The sequence below is a fragment of the Bombus pascuorum genome, chromosome 6, assembly GCF_905332965.1.
Source record: "Bombus pascuorum chromosome 6, iyBomPasc1.1, whole genome shotgun sequence".
Lineage (NCBI taxonomy): Eukaryota > Metazoa > Arthropoda > Insecta > Hymenoptera > Apidae > Bombus > Bombus pascuorum.
This window is the reverse complement of record NC_083493.1, coordinates 14,744,378-14,768,231: the sequence shown is the minus strand read 5'-3', so window position 1 is coordinate 14,768,231 and position 23,854 is coordinate 14,744,378. Positions and strand designations below refer to the sequence as shown.

Sequence of the window (23,854 nt, the reverse complement as noted above, 5' to 3'; positions counted from 1 at the left end):
TATAAAGCCTGTAAATTTCTCATAAATGCATTAACATGCAGTCTGATCGTATTACGTACCTCTTACAACTTTCCAGAATATATGAATGTCTATTAAATCGCTGGAAAGATCGTGAGATCTTCCTGGAAAGTCACACCATGTTCAGCATAAACTGCAATTATCCGCGTCTCTGTGAAATCACGGACAAGGGTCGCCGCTACTATTGGCACAGCGTGTGATCGCTCGCGCGAGAAACTGCCAGCGGAGACAAAACCAGCTCGATATAAACGAATCCGGCTATTCCTTCGGATATACAAGAGGGCTGGTCCGCGTCACGCTTATTGCTTCTTTGCCGTTAGTACAAACAATCTGCGTTTCCTCGATATTTCAACCGGCATTGCGCGTAAGTTTCCGCGAATTCAGCTACCCCTGTCTTTCATTTTTCGGCGTATCGAATCCTCCACCGATTCTGGGTATTCTAATGACTTTACGAGCCATTTTGCGATCAAAGGAATCGAAAGCCTAAACCGACAGGTTTAAACGTAAATATCCCATTTTTCGTGGTTATCCATTTACAATGTACCGCGAGAGAGATTCAGGCTAATAATAAAATGCGATGATGTAAATTTTATATCTATAGCTGTCGTCATTCGTAATACAATTATGAAAATTTGCATATTGAAAATGGAAAAAATGCATTTTTTTGTACTTGCTGTACAACCAATAAGTTTTGTGAGCGTGGGTGTGATCGATGTTTGAAAATTTCTCTTAGAAAACGCTGTAAGTGTAAAAATTATAAAATGTTCTTTAATCGCATAATTTCCTACGTGTCGATGGGAACGCTATAACGTAGAATTTCAGATTTCCATTTGTCTTTGGTTGTTAGCGTTGAAATTCGAGGTTGTTCTCCTTTAAACAATTGAGAATCGTATCCTTGCATTCTTCTTTTGTAGTTTTCACATAGAAATAATGATATATATATAGAAAATTTGTATTTAATTAGCGTCAAATGTACGTGAGTCGATTAATCGATGGAACCTGATATATTTCGACTATCGTCTAAGAAATATCACAGGATAGATATCGTGGATGTCGTAGATGACCTATATGAATAGCAAAGGTCTACGCTCTCCAGCAATTCCCAACATTACGAAGGTTTATAGAAGCGTAACGCGCTTTATATACGCTATTCTCATCGTAATCATAATAATTACCAGCGCTATCTTTAATGCCCTGAAAGAGGATAATGATAGCGGCGGCTATTACGACCGCTCGTATAAACCGCGATCTTGATATCTCCGCGTTTCTTTCTTTTCCTTCGCTGCGAAGAAGATAGGTAACGTTTACAAGCATCATCCTTGCCGAAAAAGTTTTAACGAGAAAAGCGAATTAATCGGAGATTCTCTTAAATAATCCAAGCACAGCCGCAAACGGAATTTTCCAATTGATCCAGTTGCTTCTAAACGCGTTTCGGAGTATTCGAAATTTGAGGAACTTTCTTTAAAAAAGATTTCTTCTGTTATTACGATCGTACGTGATTCCATAGAACGACATAAAACAGAAAACGTTGTACATCTATCGTTTCCTTATAAAACGAAAGAAACTCTTGGGACAACCTAACACGTGCCAGGTATATTTCCTAATCAGATAATTGAATCGTTTTTACTATTTTTCCTATTAATCGTATTTACTCTTTCAACGTGAAAAATTCATTCTTTCACGTAGCCAAGATATAATTGGCAAAACGTGACTCGCAAAGAAAGATTTGTTTCTAGATAAGAATGACGACTGTCATTCTGTGATTACGCTTCGAATGTTTTATTTATTTTTGCATACGACGTGCACGCTGTACATCTGTACATCTTTGAGATTCTCACAAAGGTACATAAGAATACCCGTTCCGTGTAATTACGACTGCCAACAACCAAATAGAATGGAAGCGAATTTTCATCGCGCCCACGGAGCTCCTTGGCAAGTATGAATCGACTCGCTTCCGTGTCAGAAGCAACGGCTGAGCATAAAACGCGCGCGGGGCCAAGTGCAGCAACTCGTAAATCAACGAAACGGAAGAGGCGTTGTTTGCCTTCGCGAGGGTTATTATTTATCGATTCTTGACCGATCGACTTTTCCTGGCCACGGTGGCAAAAAGCGACGCGACTGGTTCGCCACCACGCTTCGTTAACCCTGATCCTCCGACCCTCTTCCACTCCGTGTTTCTCGCGACTCACTCATGTCGGAATGTCGTGTAACGCGTAAGTTGTAACGTGTAAACTGTCTCGATTCTCTCGACTATCCCACGAAAGTTCTTCGAAACGCGCGAAATCTGTTTAATTACGGACGACGAGACGAGATACACGTGGGATTGGTCGCGACTGTAAACGTTTTCTGGTTGATCACGTCCCGTTCGACTTCGTTTTTCAACGAATATGTAGATACCTGGAGGAACATCGTCGAGCGATGCTGCAGAAGCTGTGCTCTCGTTGGAATATCGACGAGGAATTTCTTGTTGTTGCACGTTACATAAAGTACTCGACAGATATTAACTTGTAGAAACATTTTGTCTATGTCGAAACAACGTTGCGTTTGGGTATTGTTTCAATTTTAAAGCAACGTTTGTTCTTTCGTAACGGATTATTCAGACGTATACGTAGCAGATGGTTTGTACAAAGTTGCGGATGATGGATGGTGGAAGAAGGCTTGTTTGTTATTAATACGAATAAAAGAAGAAATGAAAAATGCGAGTTTGGCGAAGTCTTAAAGAACGTCGGAAATTCAGCAGCTCGCGACTTTTGAATACGCTGAAAAACGAGCACATACGACGGACGGTCATGTTCGGGGGACTTTGTACCGATTTCAATTATACGATATTTACTTGAGGACATTGATCCTGTTGTAAGAAAAATTGACACGAGGTATAGATGCGACGTATCTTAAAGACGTATTGACATATCGTAACGGACAAACAAGTGTACATACTACTAATACAATCGTGTCAGCATCGACAAACTGCACACACCGAAGAAACATTTGTTTCTGTCGCGACGCGTTACCGAGTGTCGCTCATACGTCTTTGATGTTTCCCGCTTCGGTCCGTAACAGGCAACAAGGAGCAACTTTTATTCCTTTTTTACTATCAATGATAGAAACACGGAGGAATACGGAATAACAGCTATCGACGTTTTGAAGAAACGTGGAATACGAAGCAAAAATTGGTCGTTGTTGCTTCGACGGAGACACAGCTCAAGGAACATGGGCCAAGTGTTGGGCTAGCGCTTGTTACAAAGTAGGACTGGACGCGGAACAAAATAGAAGAAAACGAAGTCGAGGCGTAGATAAAGCATTCTGAGAAGCGCATCGACTCCGTCTTGACCTCGACAACCGACCACGAACGCATTATTTAAGGCTGCACCCGTTTCCGTTTCGCTCGAGACGCACCCTTATAAAAGCTTTTACGACCGGAAGTTGACCCCGTGTTCGCGGGGGCGCAGCGAATAGGTATACGGGTGTCGGTGCGAAAACCAGGAGACTAAGCATCTAATTACATAGTCAAGCGAATGTAGTTGGCTGCTAGAATTTCCTCTTGTCAACCGCCTAAGCACTTTCGAATCTCATCCTTTCGTCGATGTAATCTTTCCTCGCTAGTCTTCTTTTATACGTTTCCAACGACTCCGTGAAAGACGATTGCAATCTGTCAAAGACACCGTGCAAACACGTTTCCTAGAGAAACGTTGGCAACGGTACGTTCTACCGTTATCGTTGTTCCTTATCAGCCGGAAGAGCAGGATATCTGAATCTTGAAGATGGTAGAAAGAGCCGCGCATCGATAATTACTCGTCGTAAAAGTAACGACGTGTGGCGTTGAAACGGTGCTCTCGTCTCTCGCGAATCGCTTTTCACTTGTTCGGCGAATTTTACGGTGACCTCTCTTCCGGATCGTGTTCGCGCTCGTAAACCCGGTCGCTCGATGAAGATCGCGAGTTCGTTTCCTTAGGCTATACATAGTTACCACGGACGGGTGTTATAACGAATATCAAAACAGCAAATACACCGACTACGAAAGTATTTAAACACTTGTCGCACGAAACTTTTATTTGTATGCGTTGTGTGAGCTATTTTGAAATTTCATTGCCACTGTAACGAGACACGGCTGTCGCTGTTATATCGGTCAAATTTCAGACCAATTTCAAAACGTTTATTTATCGCAAATATATGTTTAATAAAAGATCAATGTACGGTACGAATAGTCACATCGAGGATATAACGTGGAATCGTCATCTGAGTATTAAATATTGAGATTTATCGATACAGTGGATAATCGACAGTTTAAATAATTTTATCGTCCCTGCGAAACCATACAGCGAATAATATAATTTACTTGATATATATTTACTTCCGATTTGCTGAAATTATTGGAAAGCGTCGTTGTTCTTTCAAACGTGTTCCTAATAACCAGAGAACGGTTACACAGAAAGAAAGTTTATGAGAACCCGGAAGGCGAGTTACGAGACGTATCAATCGTGCGAATGTGTTTGCATCGCGATCGATAGATCGATGCAGGTGATAAATCGATCGACTGTCCCCATGGCACAACGACTGAACGACGCGACGATGGGATGCTAACGATAGTTAATCGTTGGAACGATAAAAGCGCAACCGTATCGCGTGGTCGATGCGGAGGATCATCCCGTAGGACGTGGCGCTAGCAGCGGCGTGTACATCGATCATCTGAGCGGGTTGCGTCCCTCCTCTGCTCGCAGGGACGAAAGTAACCCGATCAACGTCGGCTGTATCAGGAATTATTATTCACCGGCCGTCAGTCGATGAGAAGGAGAGGGCGGGGCCGCGAAGCATGCATCATCGAGAGCAAATTCCGTTCGCCTCTCTTTATTTTACGGTAGTGAAGGATAGGGGAAAAGATACGTGGAAGAAGGAAGAGACGCGAAAGTGTAAAAGCAAGAGCGAGAGAAAGACGAGAGCCGTTCTACCCGATCTTCACGTGGCTGCCGTCAGTCCGCTTAACTGTAGATCAATCAATATACGCTGGTTGAACCCTCGGACTCTGTTTTCTCTTCGTTGCTCCCTGGCCTCGGTCGGTTCGTTCCTCTTTCTCCGACCTTTTACCCCGTCCTCTCCCTCCGGCTGCCCCTAACGAGCTCATCGCTCGTGTAGCCAAAGAAAAAACACGAGAAAGTGGTACAAAATGGCCCTTGAGAAATGCCGTCCGTCCATCCGTTCGTTTGTCCAGCCGTTCGTTTCAACGCTGTTGCAAGGGTGGACGAGGTGGAGATCGAGCTAGGGCGTTGCCATGAACACACGATGGAATGTATGAATAAGTGGGCCGCGATACGACGCCGGCCATTTCGGAGAACGAACGCGTGTCTAATTTTCGTTCTTCGATCTTCCTCTATGAATCCACGATAACGTACAGCGCTGTTGGCGAGTTTCCAGTATGTCAGAACTTGAAGTTTCATCCGCGAACACACGTCTTATTCGTAAGAATAGCGTTTCATTTTGTATTGGAACTAATTAATCGCATATAGAAACGAAAGCTACTCTTACTCCGAAGAGCGAGGCAAACTTTTAATCGCGATACACATCGATAAACGTCAGGGCGTCTTTTGATTTCGCGTAGGCTGCGATAAATAGCTTACACGATCAAGGAATTAATTATTGTTTTTTTTTTCGTTCATGCAAATTAAGAGTCCAAAGATTTGCAACAGCTATTGACAAGTGTTTCAAGACTGACATGACGAATTACCTCGTTGACTATCCTCGTGGAAAAAGTTTTACATAAATTAGACGCAAATTCAGATAATTTTATCTGGAATTAGAATCGAAATTTCGGATTAAAAACGGAACGAATATAATAGAAAAGATACGCGTATCAGAATTGGTCGAAACATTGATCGTACCAGATATGAACACGAAGGAATTTAATCTATTACGTAATTGATTTTTATTGATTTTCGTGATTTTTATTACAAAATTCAATATTTATTTAAGACTCTACTTATCTTGTCTAATCTCTGCCTATCTTTACATAAGCTTTCAAACGAGATAATAATTCTTGAAGATTCTAATAATTTCCCACTCGTTTCCAAAGTTCTGTATAACTGTACTAATAGTTAGGAACGTAGGTGTATTTGTAAATCGTTTCGCGTCTATATCGCCCTTTCTATGAACAAATCTTGCGATAATAGATAGATTTAATATCGTAGGAGTTTCCATTTGTAAGACACCTGTCCTTGCCAAACGTATAATACATACACGGTGGATAATAGACGCTGCACCGGAAACAGCTGTATTCACGCGTTAAACGTATACGTTTCTACTGTTGCGAATCATCTTTTTGTATAAGAAAAAGAAGAAAACGTTTAACTAATGCGATATTGAAAGTCAGCACTATAATCAATAATCTTTTGTATCGAATAATAATCTATAGATCCTTGTATCCGTGTCGTATCTGCACATCGATTGGACTCTGCCACGGCAAAAAGATCTGGCGAGATCTCAGTTAATATTTTCTGTATTTTAATGGTTTCAAGGAAATACTTATTAATTGCAACTGGTTGTGCGCAAATAGCCTAGCGTGATGTAACAATCATAGAAAAACGTCGTTTCAGAATGTGCAAAGTTATAAATAATTTTGTCACCTTTGAACCATCGACAGATTATCTCTTCTACATCTATATCTACGATTTCACGTTTTTAAAGGATTATGATGAATTAAAAACGATGCGTGGTCGAAATGGTTAAACAATCGTTAAATAATTCCCAAATTTCTCAATTGCAAATGACGATTGCGGAGAAAGAACGTGATAAAAATTCAACGATCGATTCCACGTGCTTAGAACCGTGGTCTTATTTCCCAGCGAGATTAAACGTGCATTTTTTCGCCCTGTAGAACATTTCAAAAATTCCAGGTGCAAAAAGTTTTGCAAACCTACCATCTATCCTTAAGAAGATTTGTATCTTCGAGGCTCAGCCACCAAGTGACATAGAAATTTGAAAATCACGATTTTTTCATCTCGTATAATTTGCGAGTTATAAATCTGATTGGTAGGTTTTCGTCTCTCGGAAACCATGTAATACCACGTACCAAACGAGAGAAGTAGACGTAACAAACGACGATACCGCGTATATTGATTGTCGCACGTTTTAAAATTATTATTCGTAAGATGGTGAGACGCGGCTCACGTTTTGTTCAATGCAATTTATCGTCCGAGCAAATCTACGAGCGAACAGGGATAGGAAATTCGTTTAAAGAACTATTACCGGCCGTGCCAACAGCAACAACGACTTAAATATTGGGTCAGTTCATAAATTCGCGTGTCGGAAGCACGTGTTATCCGGACGATGATCCAAGGTAACATTCGACTCGTGTTCCTAGCCGTTGCTTCTATTAAGCGATCGTTTGTCTTAGTCTCTCTCTCTCTTTCTCTTTCTCTCTTTCTGGGACGATAGAACGAAACGCGTGCTACGTAATTTCTAAAAGCGGAAATCGTTGGACCGTCGCGTTTCGCGCGGTTTATCCTCGACCAGTGACACTTGTGCAGCTGTCGCTTGAAAGAGATAAAGGAGTACGGAGATTGTTTGAAACGGTTTGACCGATCGAGAACACGGAGAATCAAGGGAAATTAGATCCACTGGAACGGCAATTACTTCCAATAGTTGTTCACCGGAGTTGATAGCCAGTGGAGGAAAAGAAACGGTAATGGAAACGGTGCTTAAGGGGACAAAGGAAAACGTAGGCAAAAAAGGACACGAGAGAGGAGGTTGGGTGGGGGATAGCTCGTATTATAAAAGCAATTAGAGGGTCCCGGATTAGATATAGCACATCGTACATAACAAATATGATAATACGGGCCCGCTAGCCCGAAGGGAATTTGGCTTTGCCTCGGTCGAGGGGGTTTCGGGTTATGAGGCAGGTTAAACGGAATCATTAATAATCGGAGCTAACTAATCTGCCTGTCGCTATGAGCACACTTGTTTCACTCCTGTTTTTATTAGCCCGGCTCGAATAACATTTTATTCGTCGTGGAATAGGGAGGGTACGTGCATCGAGAAACCCGCGTATCGCGACAACGTACGACGATCGACTAACGGATGAAAAATTATATTGACGTAAGGCATGATCGCGAAAATTGAAATTGAAAAAGTATTTCAATTCTTGCAGGTATCGTGCATTCGGTGTTTCGCATTTAATCACGTTATTAAAATACTTTGCTCTCTCATTCTTTCTCTTGATAAAATGTCATGATAAATTTTTCAAACGATACAATCTTTTTTTATAATAATACGCTACTATATAGTTTTATGGAAAACAGCTGCGAACCGAGACTTACGTCACTAAGATTTTGATCCAGACAATTTTTCATCGTGTCGAACACGCTTTCTTTATCGTTTTGCACCCAGTTCGAGAAATACTCGACGAAATATTGCCATGACAATATGTTCACCGTTCTCTACTTTCATCGTTTCAGCTCTATGAGATTAACGACGATCCGAAAAGAAAAGAGTTTCTGGATGACCTCTTCAGCTATATGCAGAAACGGGGTAAGTTCTTTCTTGCAACTTGTTGTTGTAGATATCGTTACTATACAAACTCGTACTTGCGTACGTACGTATACATCGTGCACAGACGAGACAAACAAATAGACAAAAAGCAAATGATAAAATGTATCGCGGTTCGAGGCAAACACGAGAAACGGCGCGGTGTTCGTTAAACGCGTCCCTCCGTCAGATCGCGTGGTTCTCTTCATTATCGTCTGATCCGCGAATCGGTCCCGCGGTAATTAATTTTGCAAATATTGATCGTTGCGATCGACGTTCAAGGCCGATTCGTCGCCGGATCGACAAGAATGTTCGCGCGCAGCTCGACTTTTCGTCCGCACGGACGAAACCATCAGTCCTCGCATTTGTCTCCATCGCAGAGGCGAAGACGTATTGCGATCTCTTGGCAAGCGGTCGCGTTCCGTGCGAGCCTACGATCCTCTCATAATCCCGCGTGCACGTCCAACAAGGGGACGCCTCCGAATCCCGAAACGAATCTCCGGATTTAACCTTAGACCACCTACGCGTTGAATCGCCTGTTCCTTTTAAACCAACGTCTCGGTGTTACTCCGTTTTCGCTTCATTTTTCACAATTTTTCCATTTTGACACGTTGAACGCGATCGCCTCTGGTCGCCGTATAAAAATATATGCAGCTGTTACAAAAAAGATTGGCACGAAACTTCGGCAGTATATAGCGCTTATCAAAACACGCATAAGAGAGACTCGATAGAAATGGGCACGAACGCCCGTAACGTCCAAGTTACGCGTTCATCGGCGAAGCAGAAAATGTCTATTTATATAGAAAGAACATTTTCTCGAATGTTTCTTGATTTGTTGTTTCTTTGGATAGCTTATGACAAGATTCTCTCAAACTTTTGTTTTTCTTTTTTACTTTATCGTAAGTTAAAAATACGTATCGATCCTGGATCTTTCACGATCTTGGGAATTACCTTTCAATATTTTAGTCTCTCTTAGCCAGTGATGTATGGCACTGAACAAACACATTACCGTTGCGAATCTGTTGGATCGTGCTATTACAGACTATAGTTGAAAATATCTTACAGCTCCGAAATTGATGATATTTGAAGTCACGTTTATTAAGAATTTTCTCGCGTGTCTTAATAAATACTACGTATTCCTAAAATTTAACCTCGACTTTTTGAAACATCCTGTATATCGATACATATCGCGCGTGTAAGATTAATTATCTTTTCTATCGATCATTTTATTTCGAAATAATACACGATCCGTGTGAAAGTCATCGGTATTTGTAATGAACGCGTTGATGGATTCCTGCGAGAACTGAATGGAAAACATGAATCGAAACAAAGTGGTATGTTGATGAAAAATTAGTTGAAAATGTTTCGTCCGAGTGAAAACGATATCTACCTGGCTATATTTAACCCGCGCACCTGTCGACAGCCGCTGCATTGTCGCGCGACATTATTTGCATCGTCGCGCGAACTTCAGAAACCGTGCCAAGGTATTTAGAATTCGGTGAACATTCCGCGCGCTCGCGCTCGAGCTTCGAGCTTGCGTCACGATCGTGCCATACGATCTCATCTGAGCGCAACGAACTTTCCACGTTATTGTCCTCTATCGTCGCGCTCCTTAACCTACGTATGCGTCTCGATGCTCGATAGATATGTCGAAGATCATTTTTCAACGACATCTCATTCTGTTTAATTAACCCATTCGCTGGCAGACAAATTTAAAGCGTCTCGCTATGGGCGCCAAGATTTCATTTTGGAGAAATCATGGAATTTTACAATATCTATATTTTATTATACGAATATTATTATATACGAGTTTTATTCATCCTTCTTAATAATTCCTAACTCAAAGTTATTCCCTGACCAATTGCAATCAGTTTAAACTCGTAGCGTAAAGTACGAGATGTCTAGTAATCGGCAGTAAATTAATCCTTGGACATCAAACCTTGTTCGTTGCAAATGTACTACATTTCTAAAGTTTTCTTCTACGTCTCTACATTGATAGAATCCAGAGAAGATGCTTCCTATATTAACACTTAGTTCACCGTGTATTTTTCCAAGTATCGAAGACTAATGTTCATGACTTAAAAGACAAAGAAGTCTAAAAGTTCCTTAAGTGGTCAATTATATTTTGCGGTGATGAATTTGTTTAACGATTTCACATATTGCTTATACAAAATATCGATTTAAAAGTGTATATTAAAGATATAGAAAAATGTAGGCAAAATTAAAAACATTAAAGATGCCTAGAGATAGATAACACGGCTCGAAGGTGAAATTAAAAATGCATAATGCATTTTAATATTCTTTTACATTCCGATATCTGTCGATTATAACTTTATTTAGTCATATCTGATAACGTAACTTTTTAATTAATTTTAACACTACTTCATTGGTGTGTTTTATTATATACCGTACTTTATAAAAGCAGAAAAAGTGGCACAATTAATTGGGTACAATTCCAGGTAAACGATAACTGGTAATAAAAAGAAAAAAAAGAAAACGCGTTGCCAAAGTCAAAAAAGGGAGATCTCCCCTTTCGGTTGGCTAAGAGTTAACGTTACTCGATGCTATTTCAACGGTTGAGTGTGTATCTTGGATTCGGTTTTTATTAGGCGTCGTATAAACAATCGTATTGCTATATAGACAATTGTTTGAAAACAGGCAACATCGAGAATATCAGTAAAACGAGACATATAGCGATGAGCGTATAAATAGCAACATTTTATTTTCATACCTCGTTTGAAACGTATGTGTAGTTTATTGTTAAGGTAATTTATGCTAGAAAATAGAAAATAGAAAATAGAAAATAGAATATTTTCAAGATTTGTAATATATGGAAAATGTATATCGCGTTTTGAGTAAAAATTGGAACGTCATTATATTATTGGAATATATAGAAAATTATTATATGCAATTAGAATATAAATATTGGAAATGTATTTAGAAATAAAGATATCAATAAAATTATCAAGAGTGTTTGAATGCATCGATTTGAGTTTGTACTTTTATTAATACGCTCGTCTCTGTATATATCGTGTACACTGTCGTTTACGAACATTAGAACAACGACTGCTTTTATATGAAACGTGATAATTAACTTAGATTATCGAAAGAATAACGAATCGACTAGAATTTTATCTTTATACAATTGCGACCCAATGCACACAGCGAAAATTCGTTGCAACTACTACACATTATCAATATGTGTGATAAACGAGCAAGAATGTTAAAGTTATCTAAGTTAAAGCTTATCGAACAATATTTAAACGAATTAAAATGATTCTTTATAATCTTCAATAAGGTCCTCAGTTTACATAGTTTCTCGTAAATATCCTAATATTTATGAACGGCGACGTATTATTTATATTCTGAGTCATTCTGGCCCAGCTTCGACGTTGCTAGAAAGTCCGATGTCCAAGAATTAACACGTTTACCACGATTAAAATATAGCTACCGTTGTGTATTATTTATATAGCTTTCATCAGAGAAACGTTTATTTTAAATCGCAATTCGTATTTATTTTAACACATTTGTCGTCGTATTATTATTGTTATTTTCAAATCTTGTCATCGTGCAAACTTAAAGACGCGACAGCTACGTCAGTAATATAGCCTGCAATTAGGATCTAATAATAACTAAGATAATTGAATGGATGCAACATATGCGTCAGTAGCAGCAAATGTGTTAAACACGGAGTTAAACAGCGATAAGAGCAGCCACGAACTATTAGATAAATTAGAAAGTACACGCGATAAGACTTGCCGAGAAATTTCTACGAAATTGTGTCTGGGAAAAGGATGAATTTTGTCACCGCGGAAATTACGAGGCGTTATTCACGGTATATACGCGAACGTCGGTTAAAGAAACGAAGCACACGTGCGACCCGCATCTCGTTTCCTGCACACGTGGATTCTCGGCAGACTTCGCGCCTAGCCGCATCCGAACGCCTCGTAAACGTCCACGTGGTTAAAAGGTTCGATAATACGTTGCATCTGCCTCCGTTAGGCCGGACGAAATTAGCTTCTAAGCTCGTCGAAACAACGGAACCGCAAAGTCTTTGTCCTTTGTCCGCTCTAGAGAAATAAATCCAGTTGATTCCGTCGTAGACAAAATTTCAATTTTGTTTTGACGGTAATTTAATCCATTAAGCACTACGTATAGTACACGTGATATCATACATTTTTCCCTGTGGTTTACCTTTGGACATATTCGACGAACAACTGGATTCTTCGTACTATCAATTTGTGTTCTGTTAAGTTAAATTCTTCGATCGTTTGAATTGTCTAGTCGACAACCGATACGGAAGAATTTCTACAGGGAGGCTATGTAAAATTCAATTAAAATCCTATTTACGTTCGAATAATATGATTACTTTCTGGATCTAACGTTCCTGCAAATTGCAAATTAACGATGGGTTTTAAAAAAGAATCCGTATTCTAAAGCAGAGACATAAATATTCATACACGGATGATAGTTTGTCTGGCATCTTCTTTTACGAATGGAAATATCGAATTATTCGAAAACGTTGTCATTTTAGATTTAAATAGTCCATTTACTACCTTTCTATATGAATACAATCTTTCCGTGCGTTAATTCTTCTATGAATAACCGTTACACGATAGAATTAAAGAACAAAAGACCGTAGGTGTCTCTGATTTTCTGATAATAAGAAACCCGTTGACAAGACGAATGGAAGAATTAAGTACCAGTCGAAAGACCGGAAACACGAGCTTCTAATTTTAAACTTAGTGACCCGACCGTCAACAACCATTCGCGCAAAGCACCAAGCGTCTTCTGTTTCCTCCCTTTCGAACGATAATATTATCGCGTCTGTCCCCGTGAGATATTCGGAATAGATCGGATCTGCATCGTCGTTCCTTCTGGTAAAATCAATTAAACAGGTTCTCGTGCACCGATGTTCACGAGAGTGGTGGAGCGATTAAACGTACAACAAAGAGCGCGTAGAGGGATGGGAAGAAATACGAGGGAGAGGGCAGGGTCGATCGTATTTCAGAAATTATATATCACACGGACAGAAGTGTGCATCGTTGCTAGTATAAATTTCCAATCACCGCCGATTGATAGTCCGATGATGCGATCTTTACGAGGTCGATTAAAATCGTGGTTCGAAAAAAGGGGTACGACGAACAGCGACCAGGGAATATAAAGGAGCGTATCAGGGGGAAGAAGCCCGAGCGAAAAGACCAGGGGGAACCACCCCCTGCGGGGCCCGTTATTGTGCCGACGCGAACAATGATTCGACGTTAACGCGATTCATAACACCTCGGCCACGTCTGTAGATATAAAAGACCATTCATCACATCCCGCTACATTAGTCGAGCCATCGACGATTCGTGTTTGTTATCGACTTACCCTTTCAGCCACGCAAACCCATCTCGTAGTTCGCGCGCGACGCCAATCAAATTGATTACCGTGAATCGTCTCGAATCGAACGAAACCTGTTAATTTGCCGAACTTTAAAATTTATTAAACCGCGAAAGTCCCTGGTGCGACGTAAGTACGATTGACCGAAAGCTGACAATCTCAAGATCATATCGCGCTTTACGTGGGTGGAAAGTTGGATAGTAAAATTCCGATTTATGTATGTACGTACATGTATGGATGGTTATTTATGAAATTCTCAGTATGTTCTAGAAAGGATTGCTTTTATTCAATTAAATTGGCTATGTTATTGCTTCACTACTCTAGACGTATAAAAATGATTGTTGTTAAATCTTCGATATTAAATCTCCACTTCTTTCATCTTCTACGCTTTGCAAAATTTTAGGCTTCCAGAAAGTCTACAAGTATTCTGTAACATAAATCATCGTGTTTATCACTTGCTGGAATTTTTTAAGTATTTTTTCACGATACCAAACAAGGAAAAGAGATTGCAAATGAATAATTCGAATTTTTCCTGTACTCTCTGGATCACGATAGAACTTGGTACGAGATGTTACTTGTGTTACGCATGGTGTGTGTATGAGATATTCTCTTCCGATATGCATTGTATCGAACGATCCATCGCCAGATAAATTCGATTCGATTTAATTGGCTGCGCCCTTTGCACAAAGATTTCTGCACTAGCTGTAAATGACCAATTTGTAGATATTATCGTTTTAACTGGTACCGAAAATATACGTGCCCTATTTATAACACTGGACCATAGACCATTTTATTACACTATAAATCAATCACACCTGTATATTCCTTCCACCAACCAGCTTTCCAACCACGAGCAGTGCGTTGATTTGTCCGCTGAAACAACTCCGGGCAGCAAAAGTACGAAGAACCGGGACACGGTCTTCCACTACTGGCAATAACGATGGGATTATCTTAATTAACGATCGTAAAGTTAATCATCGATAGAGAGTTTTAGTCCAGCATCTTTATCGCCGCGACCACGAAAGGACACCGAGTGACCATTCCGCGAGCTACTTATCTCCGAATGACCTCTAAATTCAGCGAGGTACTTAATAGATATTACGAGCTCGTTTCGCAACAAAGTGTCCGTTTCGTTCGTATATCAAACGCGCCGACGAGCCGAAGCGGAACACACAAATTCGCATAAGCGGAACATAATTGACGACGATAAGTTCGGCCCGCGGGACGATATCCGTGGAACCGGTTCGTGTCTACCGACGACACCTTAGAGATCTATTGAAACATCGTAGATTTATTTCAACGCCATTCTCATTGACAGACTTTCGTTTCCTTTGTTTTAAGCGGCCACTTTGCCCTTTCGATAAAGTTGCGTAAGATCTGACACTCGTGCAATAATGCGAATATATCGACGCCGATTTGTTCCCTCTCGCGAATCTAGTAATACACGAAGACACGTCTGGAATTTCGTCTTTGCTTGTCACAGAGAAGAATATCGGGAATTTTTCAACGCTGTTCCTAAATAAATGGTACGCGAAACGAAAGAACATGAATCGATGATCAATTTTACGTCAATCATACTTCGGGCGGATAATGCGCTTTTCTATGCAATCGACGGGCGTATAAAATCTGGAGCAAACTGATATTTTCATAAATTTACTATACGAAAAGTATTATTTCGAATGCGACGAGTACGACTGTTTCTTCGATTCAAACACTTGGATTAATTTTACCATTGCCATTTGTTACCAACGGCCCTTACATCGTCGATAACAAGTCCTTGGCATTCGACGTGTTAATCGATCACATTGTTTCCCAACATGGACGAAATCGAATGGACAGAACGAGACAAGGAGGATAGGAAGATCGGTGACGGTGGTTGTGGCGTCTATCGCGAGGGAAGGTTCCTTATTTATCGCGCGTATTGCTAGCACCTCTCCGGGGCCGACCGTTATAAATCTCAAGCCATTTAATATGCAAATCCCGGCACCTCCGACAGCCCGAGGACTCCTCTCGGTTGGTTTTTTTTTCATCGCGAACGAGTTTCAATCGCCGATGTAATTCATACTGCGGCGGACGACCGCGCGAGAGCAATGCCATTCTCTGTCGAATACGTTATTATCTTACTCCTCTGGGCCTCGGTATCCTCCGCACCCCGCGTCTTCCTCGTCCACGATGTTTCACGGGCCGGCCGGTTACGCGCCAACACTCCCACGAGAGCTGCCCCGCTTAATGATATCCGCTCAATTTCATCGAACATCGATAAGCCTTGCTCGATACAATATCTCTCGGGTTCCGCGACCATCCTTTCTTCTTCTTCGATTCTTTTCTTCCAGCTGTGACGTACAGTGGCTGTATTTTATGCATTTACGAGGATCTAGCGCAGACGGCAGGAAATTATTCAAATTTTAATCCTCTCGCACTTGATCTGCTACATCGTGCTTTAATCGATTACGAATCAAGCAGTAGTTGTTATAAGTCAATCAGCCCAAACTTTGAAAATAGAATTCGGATCTAAGTTGAAGAAACAGCGACGAAAGAGATATCGAGCGAATCCTTCGAATTCATTTAGATGGTCGCAATATGAAAAAACAGAAATCGGTATAATGAAAGTAGAGGTACATTGTGTTGCATTCTGCAGATATTTCTCTGTCAAAATTTCTACGAAAGTTCTAAATGCGAAACGTTTCAACTTACGCATACGCCTGTTGATTAATCGTACCGATTCGATTGCTTGCGGTAAGACTTGATAAACTCGTTCGTCTGCATTCGCGAAGGATTTTTAAAACACGTGACTGCTGACCGTTTAGTCGGGTTATTTGTCACGATAAAAACAACAACAATCGTCCGATCACCTCTGTCTCGAATCAAATAGAATAGATATATCGCAAAATTTTGGTAACTAGTTTACGCGTGCCTTAAGACGAAAAAGATCAGCAATCGCTGATGTTGATCGTTTAATTCGTTCCCCGTGCACCGCTAATTACTCCATTCGCTCGAAACGTGTTCGGACGTCGTGGACGTCGCCTGAGAAGAACGTCTTCTTCGTTCACGGCGATTTCGATATCCCATATGCGACGACCTTTTCCTTTCGTTTCTATTCATTCGAACGACACAAGACATCGTCGCGAACTTTCTCCTGGACTCGCAAGGATCGTCCATCTATCATCGAGACGCGAAACAGAAACGAGAGTCCGAGCGGCAATGCTCCAAGAGGGCAAAGAGGCGAGAGTGACTCTCGGTTGCAGAAGTGCATTGCACCGGGCGGGGTCGCGCGTCGCGTTACGACCGCCTCGAGAAAAATGCCTTTTTACGCGGCGCGGGTAACGCATTAGCGCTAAGGAACACGTGTTCGGCACGAACACTTTTCGCTACACACTTGTGAACGGAGCACGGCGTGCGTGCCGTCTGCGTACACAACGCAGTCTCGCATAGGTCTCACATAGGCCGCATGTTCGCTCTTTTCATCGGCCGATACTTTGTACTCGTTCGCGGATTACCGCGCTCAGCGTTTCAACAAAGAAATAGGAAAAAGAGTCGACCGTTTCCCTTTTCTTTGGCACACGTTCTATACATAGAAGCTGCGTGCCTGAATGGCGCCTGTTCTTACACCAAGATTGGAGTTGGAATTCGGTTAGTACTCGTTTCTACGTTTTATTCGTTATTAGCGGATATAACTTCTAAGGTGAATTCAGCGCACGGCTGTAATAAAATATTTTTCTTAAGAGTGCGCGTGGAAATTTGGCGACCTTGTTCGACAAGTAATAGATGGTCTTCTCGTGTTCCATCGATTTATACGTATTTTCCAATGCCTAGCTACCAGTCAACTCGTGTTCATTAGGACGATAGTATCGATAGAATTTACCGCGAGAATTAGGAAGAGTCTCGCTTAGCGTAAAACGTTGGAGGAAACGAATAAAGAACAAAGATTTATCGAGAAAAAGTACCGAGGAACGAGGAAGACTTCGTTGCTATCAAAGAATACGAGGGCATTGTTTTACGTTAGCGAAGATGACGATGAATAAAATTGAACATTTCTGTGTATTTCTATCCAAATTTCACTATCATCGTTATATATCGCTTTATTTGTCTGATTATTTTAAATGGAAACGTTACAAGAAAAACAGAGCGGAATTTGTATCCGCTTTAATGTATTTAGTTTATTAAATTAATATGTAGCTTTCGAACGATAGACCCTCGATAGAATATGGTACACGTTCCCCTGTTATAAGATTATTTGTAATTAGTTTAGCTTCCATGTATCTCAAATATCGAATTACACACGAAGAAACGAAGCCTAAGGATAAGGTGCATGTCACTGACGCCAATCTGGGTAACCATATTACATTTCAATCACGTGAGGATTGCCTTTCTCTGGGAAACGTCATTGAAAGTCTGTTTAAAGTTCCCGTGATGCAGGGTAGTTAGGTTTCGCGTTATTTAGGAACTAGTACGGCTCGTATCGACTCGTGTCCGCGACAGCGCACGTTCATACGTTAACGAACGACTCGCCGTTGCATTTCCATTCCGCGGCGCGCACCAGGCGACGTGATTCTTTTCTCTTCTCCCCCAGGCTTTTTTCGCCTTTTTCTTATTATTCGGTATTTGGTGCCGGGAGCACGTTCGTTAGCCGTTACTCGATAACTGCGCGTCGTCACGGCACACTGCGGCTAGCTCCAACGTTGACTTCACCTCGCAACAACGTAAGCTACGTTCTCGCGAAAATAGTTTCCTTCTATTCTTCCCTCGGACATTGTACCAATCAAGTACGGTAGAAGCTGGTTTATTCGTTCCTTCTTGTACGAGCAAGAATGCTCAACTTCGGCTATATGTACGTTAGATATCGTTCGTAAGTATTCGCACGTTTCAGCGATGATCCGTAGCAACGGAACGTGCACGTCGATATAAATTAACGGCAAACTTTGTACTTTTCTTCTAATCGTTCGTTCAAAGATCGACAAACAGCGTATTAAAATCGAGTACGCGATGAATACGAATAGCGGTTTCCATTACAATTCTTTTTTAGTATCGCACAGTTTCGAGTTTCGACCAATGGTAACAATCCTCTTTACGAGCTTGACGGAAGCTCCCTAATCCGATCTCCGATAGCCTATATTGCAAGCTTGCTAACGAACAACAGAGCTTTACAGTTTTGATCGAATTCTACAGAGACGAGAGTCAAGGCGACAGCGTACGATGAAAGAAACGACGATCAAGGTTTCGTGGTCGCGTTAATGCCTTGGAGCGGGAATTAAAGGCTGAACGAAACGGCCGACGAAACGGGCAACAGTCTCTCGGAGGCTTTATTACGTAATAAATATTAAAATTCATACGGGTTGCACCTCTACCGAGAATCGATCTTCGACCGGTCCAAAGGGACGGCTATAAAAGTCCGGAGGAGAGAGACGCGCTACTCTGTGCCGAAAGGCAGCTCCTCTCTCGTACGACGCTATTTTACTTTTATTCGAGCAGATCCATTCTCGGACGGTTTACGATCCGTCCTGCCATCGTGCGGTCTCTCGCGCGGCTTTGTGAGACGCGAGACAACCTTGCCAGAAAGAAAAACTTCAAGGAATTCAGGCCTCGTTGAAATCCGTTCGAGTAATTAAAAGATTTTTGGAAACGACGAATCGATGGGCAATTTACGATTATTTCTCACGGATACATATCGACGTATATGGATCGTCGCGATGAATAGTCATCGGTAATCTCAGTCGCGTTTTTATATCGCTCTTTAGAACAACAGTCTGAAGACAATCGCTTCAAAGTATTATTTGGCAGAGTAGAAATAACGTCGCAATTATTTTATACTATGACATTCTTCCTAAGATAACCAGCATCCACGAGTTTCATATCGCTTCTGCAACCGCCTGATAGATAGCATGAGACGTCTTATAAATCTCTTTATCATCCGCCTTACCACCCTAATCCATCAAAGAATCAACTTTCGCTCAGCCGATCAAACAGGAAAAATGCCGAGATTTCCACAGGATCTAAGATTATTATTCAAATCCCGAGCAAACTGAATTCCTTCAACGGTCGCGAAACAACACCCTCGCTTTCAGATTCATCGATCCGAGAATTGAATTCGCAAACATAGCGGTCGAGACGTGGTACCGTTACGGCACCGTGTTTCAGTAGTCGAGACGGAATTAGACAATACGAAGCAAAGGAGAAGTCCTGCGAGGAGACAGATCGCCTCGGTTGCACCTATGGTCGGGAACCGATCGTAGAGAACGAAGAGTCTATCGATCGATCGGTCTCGTTCCCGCCGCCCCCGGAACATCTCGGTTTCTACCTTTATTTGTATCTGTGCGAGCCGCTCCAATGTCGTTTTATCGCGTTTACGACCTTGTCGAGCAAATGTACGAGTCGAGCGTGGACGTTCGACGACGACAGACAGAGTCAATTCAGCTTGTCCATAAACACCCATCCACGTTTACCTCCATAAAACGAAATAAAGTCCTAGCGCGCGCATCGACGAGAGTCCCGACGATGGGCGGACTTCTCCCCGTTCCCGCGAGTGATGGATTTCCTCTTTGACGGATCGCTCGTAAACCTCCTCTAAATGTTTTCTCGGAAACGGTCAGAGAAAGAGAGAGAGAGAGAGAGAAAGAGCCAATACGGATTTCCAAGCGAGCACGCGGATACTTTTCTCTCTGTTTTTTCTCTTTTCATTGGCTACTCTCCTCCTTGTTGGATCAAAGATCAGAGTGCTTAGGGCCACCCGCTGTTTTTAGTGGGTCTTAAATCGGGATTATGTCGGGATTACAGGATCCTGCGTACGCTATCGTCTCTTCTGGTAGCGACCAAAGGATCGCATGGAGCTTACAGCGAAAACGATCCTCCTACAATTCTCCTGCTTGTCTATCATTCTCCTTGGTCTTGGTCGCTACCTTTACAAGTTTTATCGTAAGATTCCTTTTATCTTAGCGTCGTTTCGTTAACTAGATTTTTATACCTTTATGCCAAGTTTATTCGTTAAATATATAACAATTGCCAAATAACATGGAAACCGAAAGATCAACGAAAATAAAATTATTACGTTCTTTATCTTTATATTTGATCGTTCTGACGGTACCCATCCATGTTACCGTAGCGGTGGCACGTTTAACGATAGTATTATAGTTCTTCTCGATACGGTAGTTTACAGACGAGACGAGCTTATTTTATTTGCCAAGTCAGGTTCCAGTAACAAAGTTGGTGGGTTCGAGGGGGTTGCAAGAGTCGAGTCACGACGAGTATCGTGCATTTTCGGGGTTATCTCCTCCGTCACGAGACGGAAGACAACGAAGACGCATGTCGACCGTTTCGGTCGGTGCCAGGATCGTTTCGCGAAGAATTCGCAAATTGAAAAAACCCTAGTCTCTCTCCACGTTGTTCGAGCTCCCGTTTCGTTTAATTGCTTCGCACGGTCGACTCGTTTCTAGCATCGATCATTCTCCCGTTCTTCCTTTCTTTCTGTCTCGTTCTTCCTTTTTTCTTCCGCCGGTCGTTTGCAAATCAGAGAAACGTTGGTCGATCGTCCTCGCGTTTCCGAGAAGTTTCGTGATAAGTCGACGATTAGCGGTTCCGGAGAAGCGTGGCGGCTGGTCTCGGCCTGGCTACGAGGAAAAGGGGTGAGCAATCATCAGCAATTATTCGGAATCCCAGCATATAACGACGTGCACCCGCTGATTGATGCCCTCCAGGCGATCTGGCCACTGAAGGAGGATCGCGTTTTCGTGCAGAAGCCCCGAAATTCCTTCGACATTAATTATTATAATGCGAATCGGATGAGATCTGACCGTACCGCCGACATTCCGAGACCGGTAGCCCGGCTATCGTTTTCACGCAAACGGGGAATCTCGTAAATCGTGTCATTTTTTCAGAGAATTACCCAGGAATTTGAATAGCTTCCCTGCCTACCAACCTAAATCGTTCCATTCGTTTCGTAAGAGAGAATTATTCTCTAAAACTCTCCTTAAAACTCTTCTATAAAAGTCGACTATAGTAGACTCGAAGCACGGCTTACGATGATTCGTTTACCCTCGTCTGCGAGTAAATGGCAGTACGATCGCGGATGAAAACCAAACCAAGGGCGAACTCGAGAAAGAGCACGATCGTCCTCTCGAGGCAACCGAGTCAAATCGCGCGTGTGGCATGAAATTTCGACGCGATCGGAAAAGAAGAAGCGGACGACGTCGCGGCACACCTGTCCAATTAGTTCTGCGCTCGTGCTCGAATTCGACCTACATTTTCCAGCGGCGGACAAGCGACCGGGTAGCTTCCAGTATCGGTGAACGAGAAAGGAAGCGAGATAGGAAAGAGGAGAGAGGGAGAGAGAGAGAGAGAGAGAGATTGAGAGAAAGAAAGAGAAAGAGAGTCGGCACGGTTCTCCGGCACGTTCCAGTGCTATAGATAGCTCGCGCACGCGAGCCGAGCGAAAAGCATTTAGCAGGATGACGTTCGCACATTCTAGACGTCTCGACGCCGCGCCGGCCGTTCTCGCCGATCATCCGTTACGTTCCCGTGACGTAATTGTCGAATTCTTGCTCCGACAGTCTGCCTCCGTTTCTCGCCTTCTCGCTATCTCTCCCTTTGCTTCGTTTCACCTTCGTCTCTCCCTTTCCCTCTCTTTGCTTCTCTCGCGTATCCAGCACGCTTAGACGCCTGGAGATGGGTGACAAGAATGATCGTTTGCAGCGAGACGATTGATTAACGACGAACCGTCGAGTTTTTCGCGATCGGGTCTCCACTTTCGTCTTTCGATAATGTCGCCTCCTCTGTCGAAGTTGTAAAAAGAAAATACCGAGGAGGGAAAATATCGATGCGAAGGAAAGAGGGAAGAGGCGAAAGAAGCAAAAGAAGAAGGGAGGAAGGTGGAAGAAATCGGAGAACGGGTTCCGCGTTCTGCAGCCTCGACGCTGGCCAGGCGTGGGAAGTGAAATACGAGCGTTGTAGACGGCCAACGGCCATTTCCATCCTGCCGGTTTAGTATTGGCGGGCCACTAAGTCTGAACTAATTTGCTTATTAATATTTCACAACAGCGCCGATCGCTCTGGGGGTTCTTGATATATCGTCTCCCCCACTCCGACTACCGGACCCTCACCCTCTGTCCCGGTCTTTTCGTGTCTTTCCTCTTGCGCTCGAACCTGCATCCACGTTTCTTCGCTCGCCTTCCATTTGTTCCCAATTGGAGTCGTAACTTGGAACGCGAGCTTTGTCGGTTGGACCAATGAAACCTACGTATTTACCTTTTAATTTGTTCCTGACAAATTGTGGCTAGCAGAGCATATATTAAGTCGTCTTAAAGTTTTCACAGTTTTCGATGTATCTGATTCTTTATAATATATTTCAAGCGTTCTAGAAACTTTATTGGACATTTTATATTTTACGTAGTATCTATTATGCTTATCGTAACTTGCGCCTTCAAAAAACGTTTAGCGTAGTTGAAAAACGAGATATAAAAATGGAAACACAAGTATTTGGAACACGATCGCCTAAGACTTACGTCAATTATATAGTTGTTGAAGTTTTTCTTTATCTCCCATATGATTTTATGTAATTTTCTACGATAATTTCTTTGCAATTACTCGACAATTTTTCTCGATAATTTTTTTCATTCGCAGATTACGTACAATCATAATGTGCTGGGGAAAGCGTATAAAATACCACCAAGATCGTTTCAAATAAAAATCTTCGATTTCGATAGAATCACATTCGTACAAAACGATCGAGTTTGACATCGCAGGAAGCTTCATCGTGTTTATAAATTTAACCGACTCGTTGGCTTTTAGCGCGACCTACTCCACTAGCACAACCCTTATACTCAGCACGATTCATTTCACTCAGATTTCTACTAAACGTTTCTATTCTTTTCTTTTCTTTTTTTCTCTAAGAAAAAATAAATGTCCAGTTGTCACGTTCTTTATTTCAAAATCGAACGAAAAAGTGATCTGC

The 23,854-nt window shown here is 42.0% G+C and overlaps 1 protein-coding gene across 7 annotated transcripts in view; it reads left to right on the top strand.

Annotated features, from left to right (window-relative positions):
* Positions 1-23,854, top strand: part of LOC132908135 (protein dead ringer) — a 147,761-nt gene that overhangs the window by 80,995 nt on the left and 42,912 nt on the right. For all 7 annotated transcript variants that reach the window (XR_009658318.1, XM_060961817.1, XM_060961818.1 and 4 more), the window contains one exon: positions 8,463-8,535. Coding sequence is in view for 6 of the 7 variants with exons in the window: in XM_060961817.1 (XP_060817800.1) it covers positions 8,463-8,535 (73 nt within the window). In the remaining variant the exon portion in view is untranslated. The remainder of the gene's footprint in view (positions 1-8,462; positions 8,536-23,854) is intronic.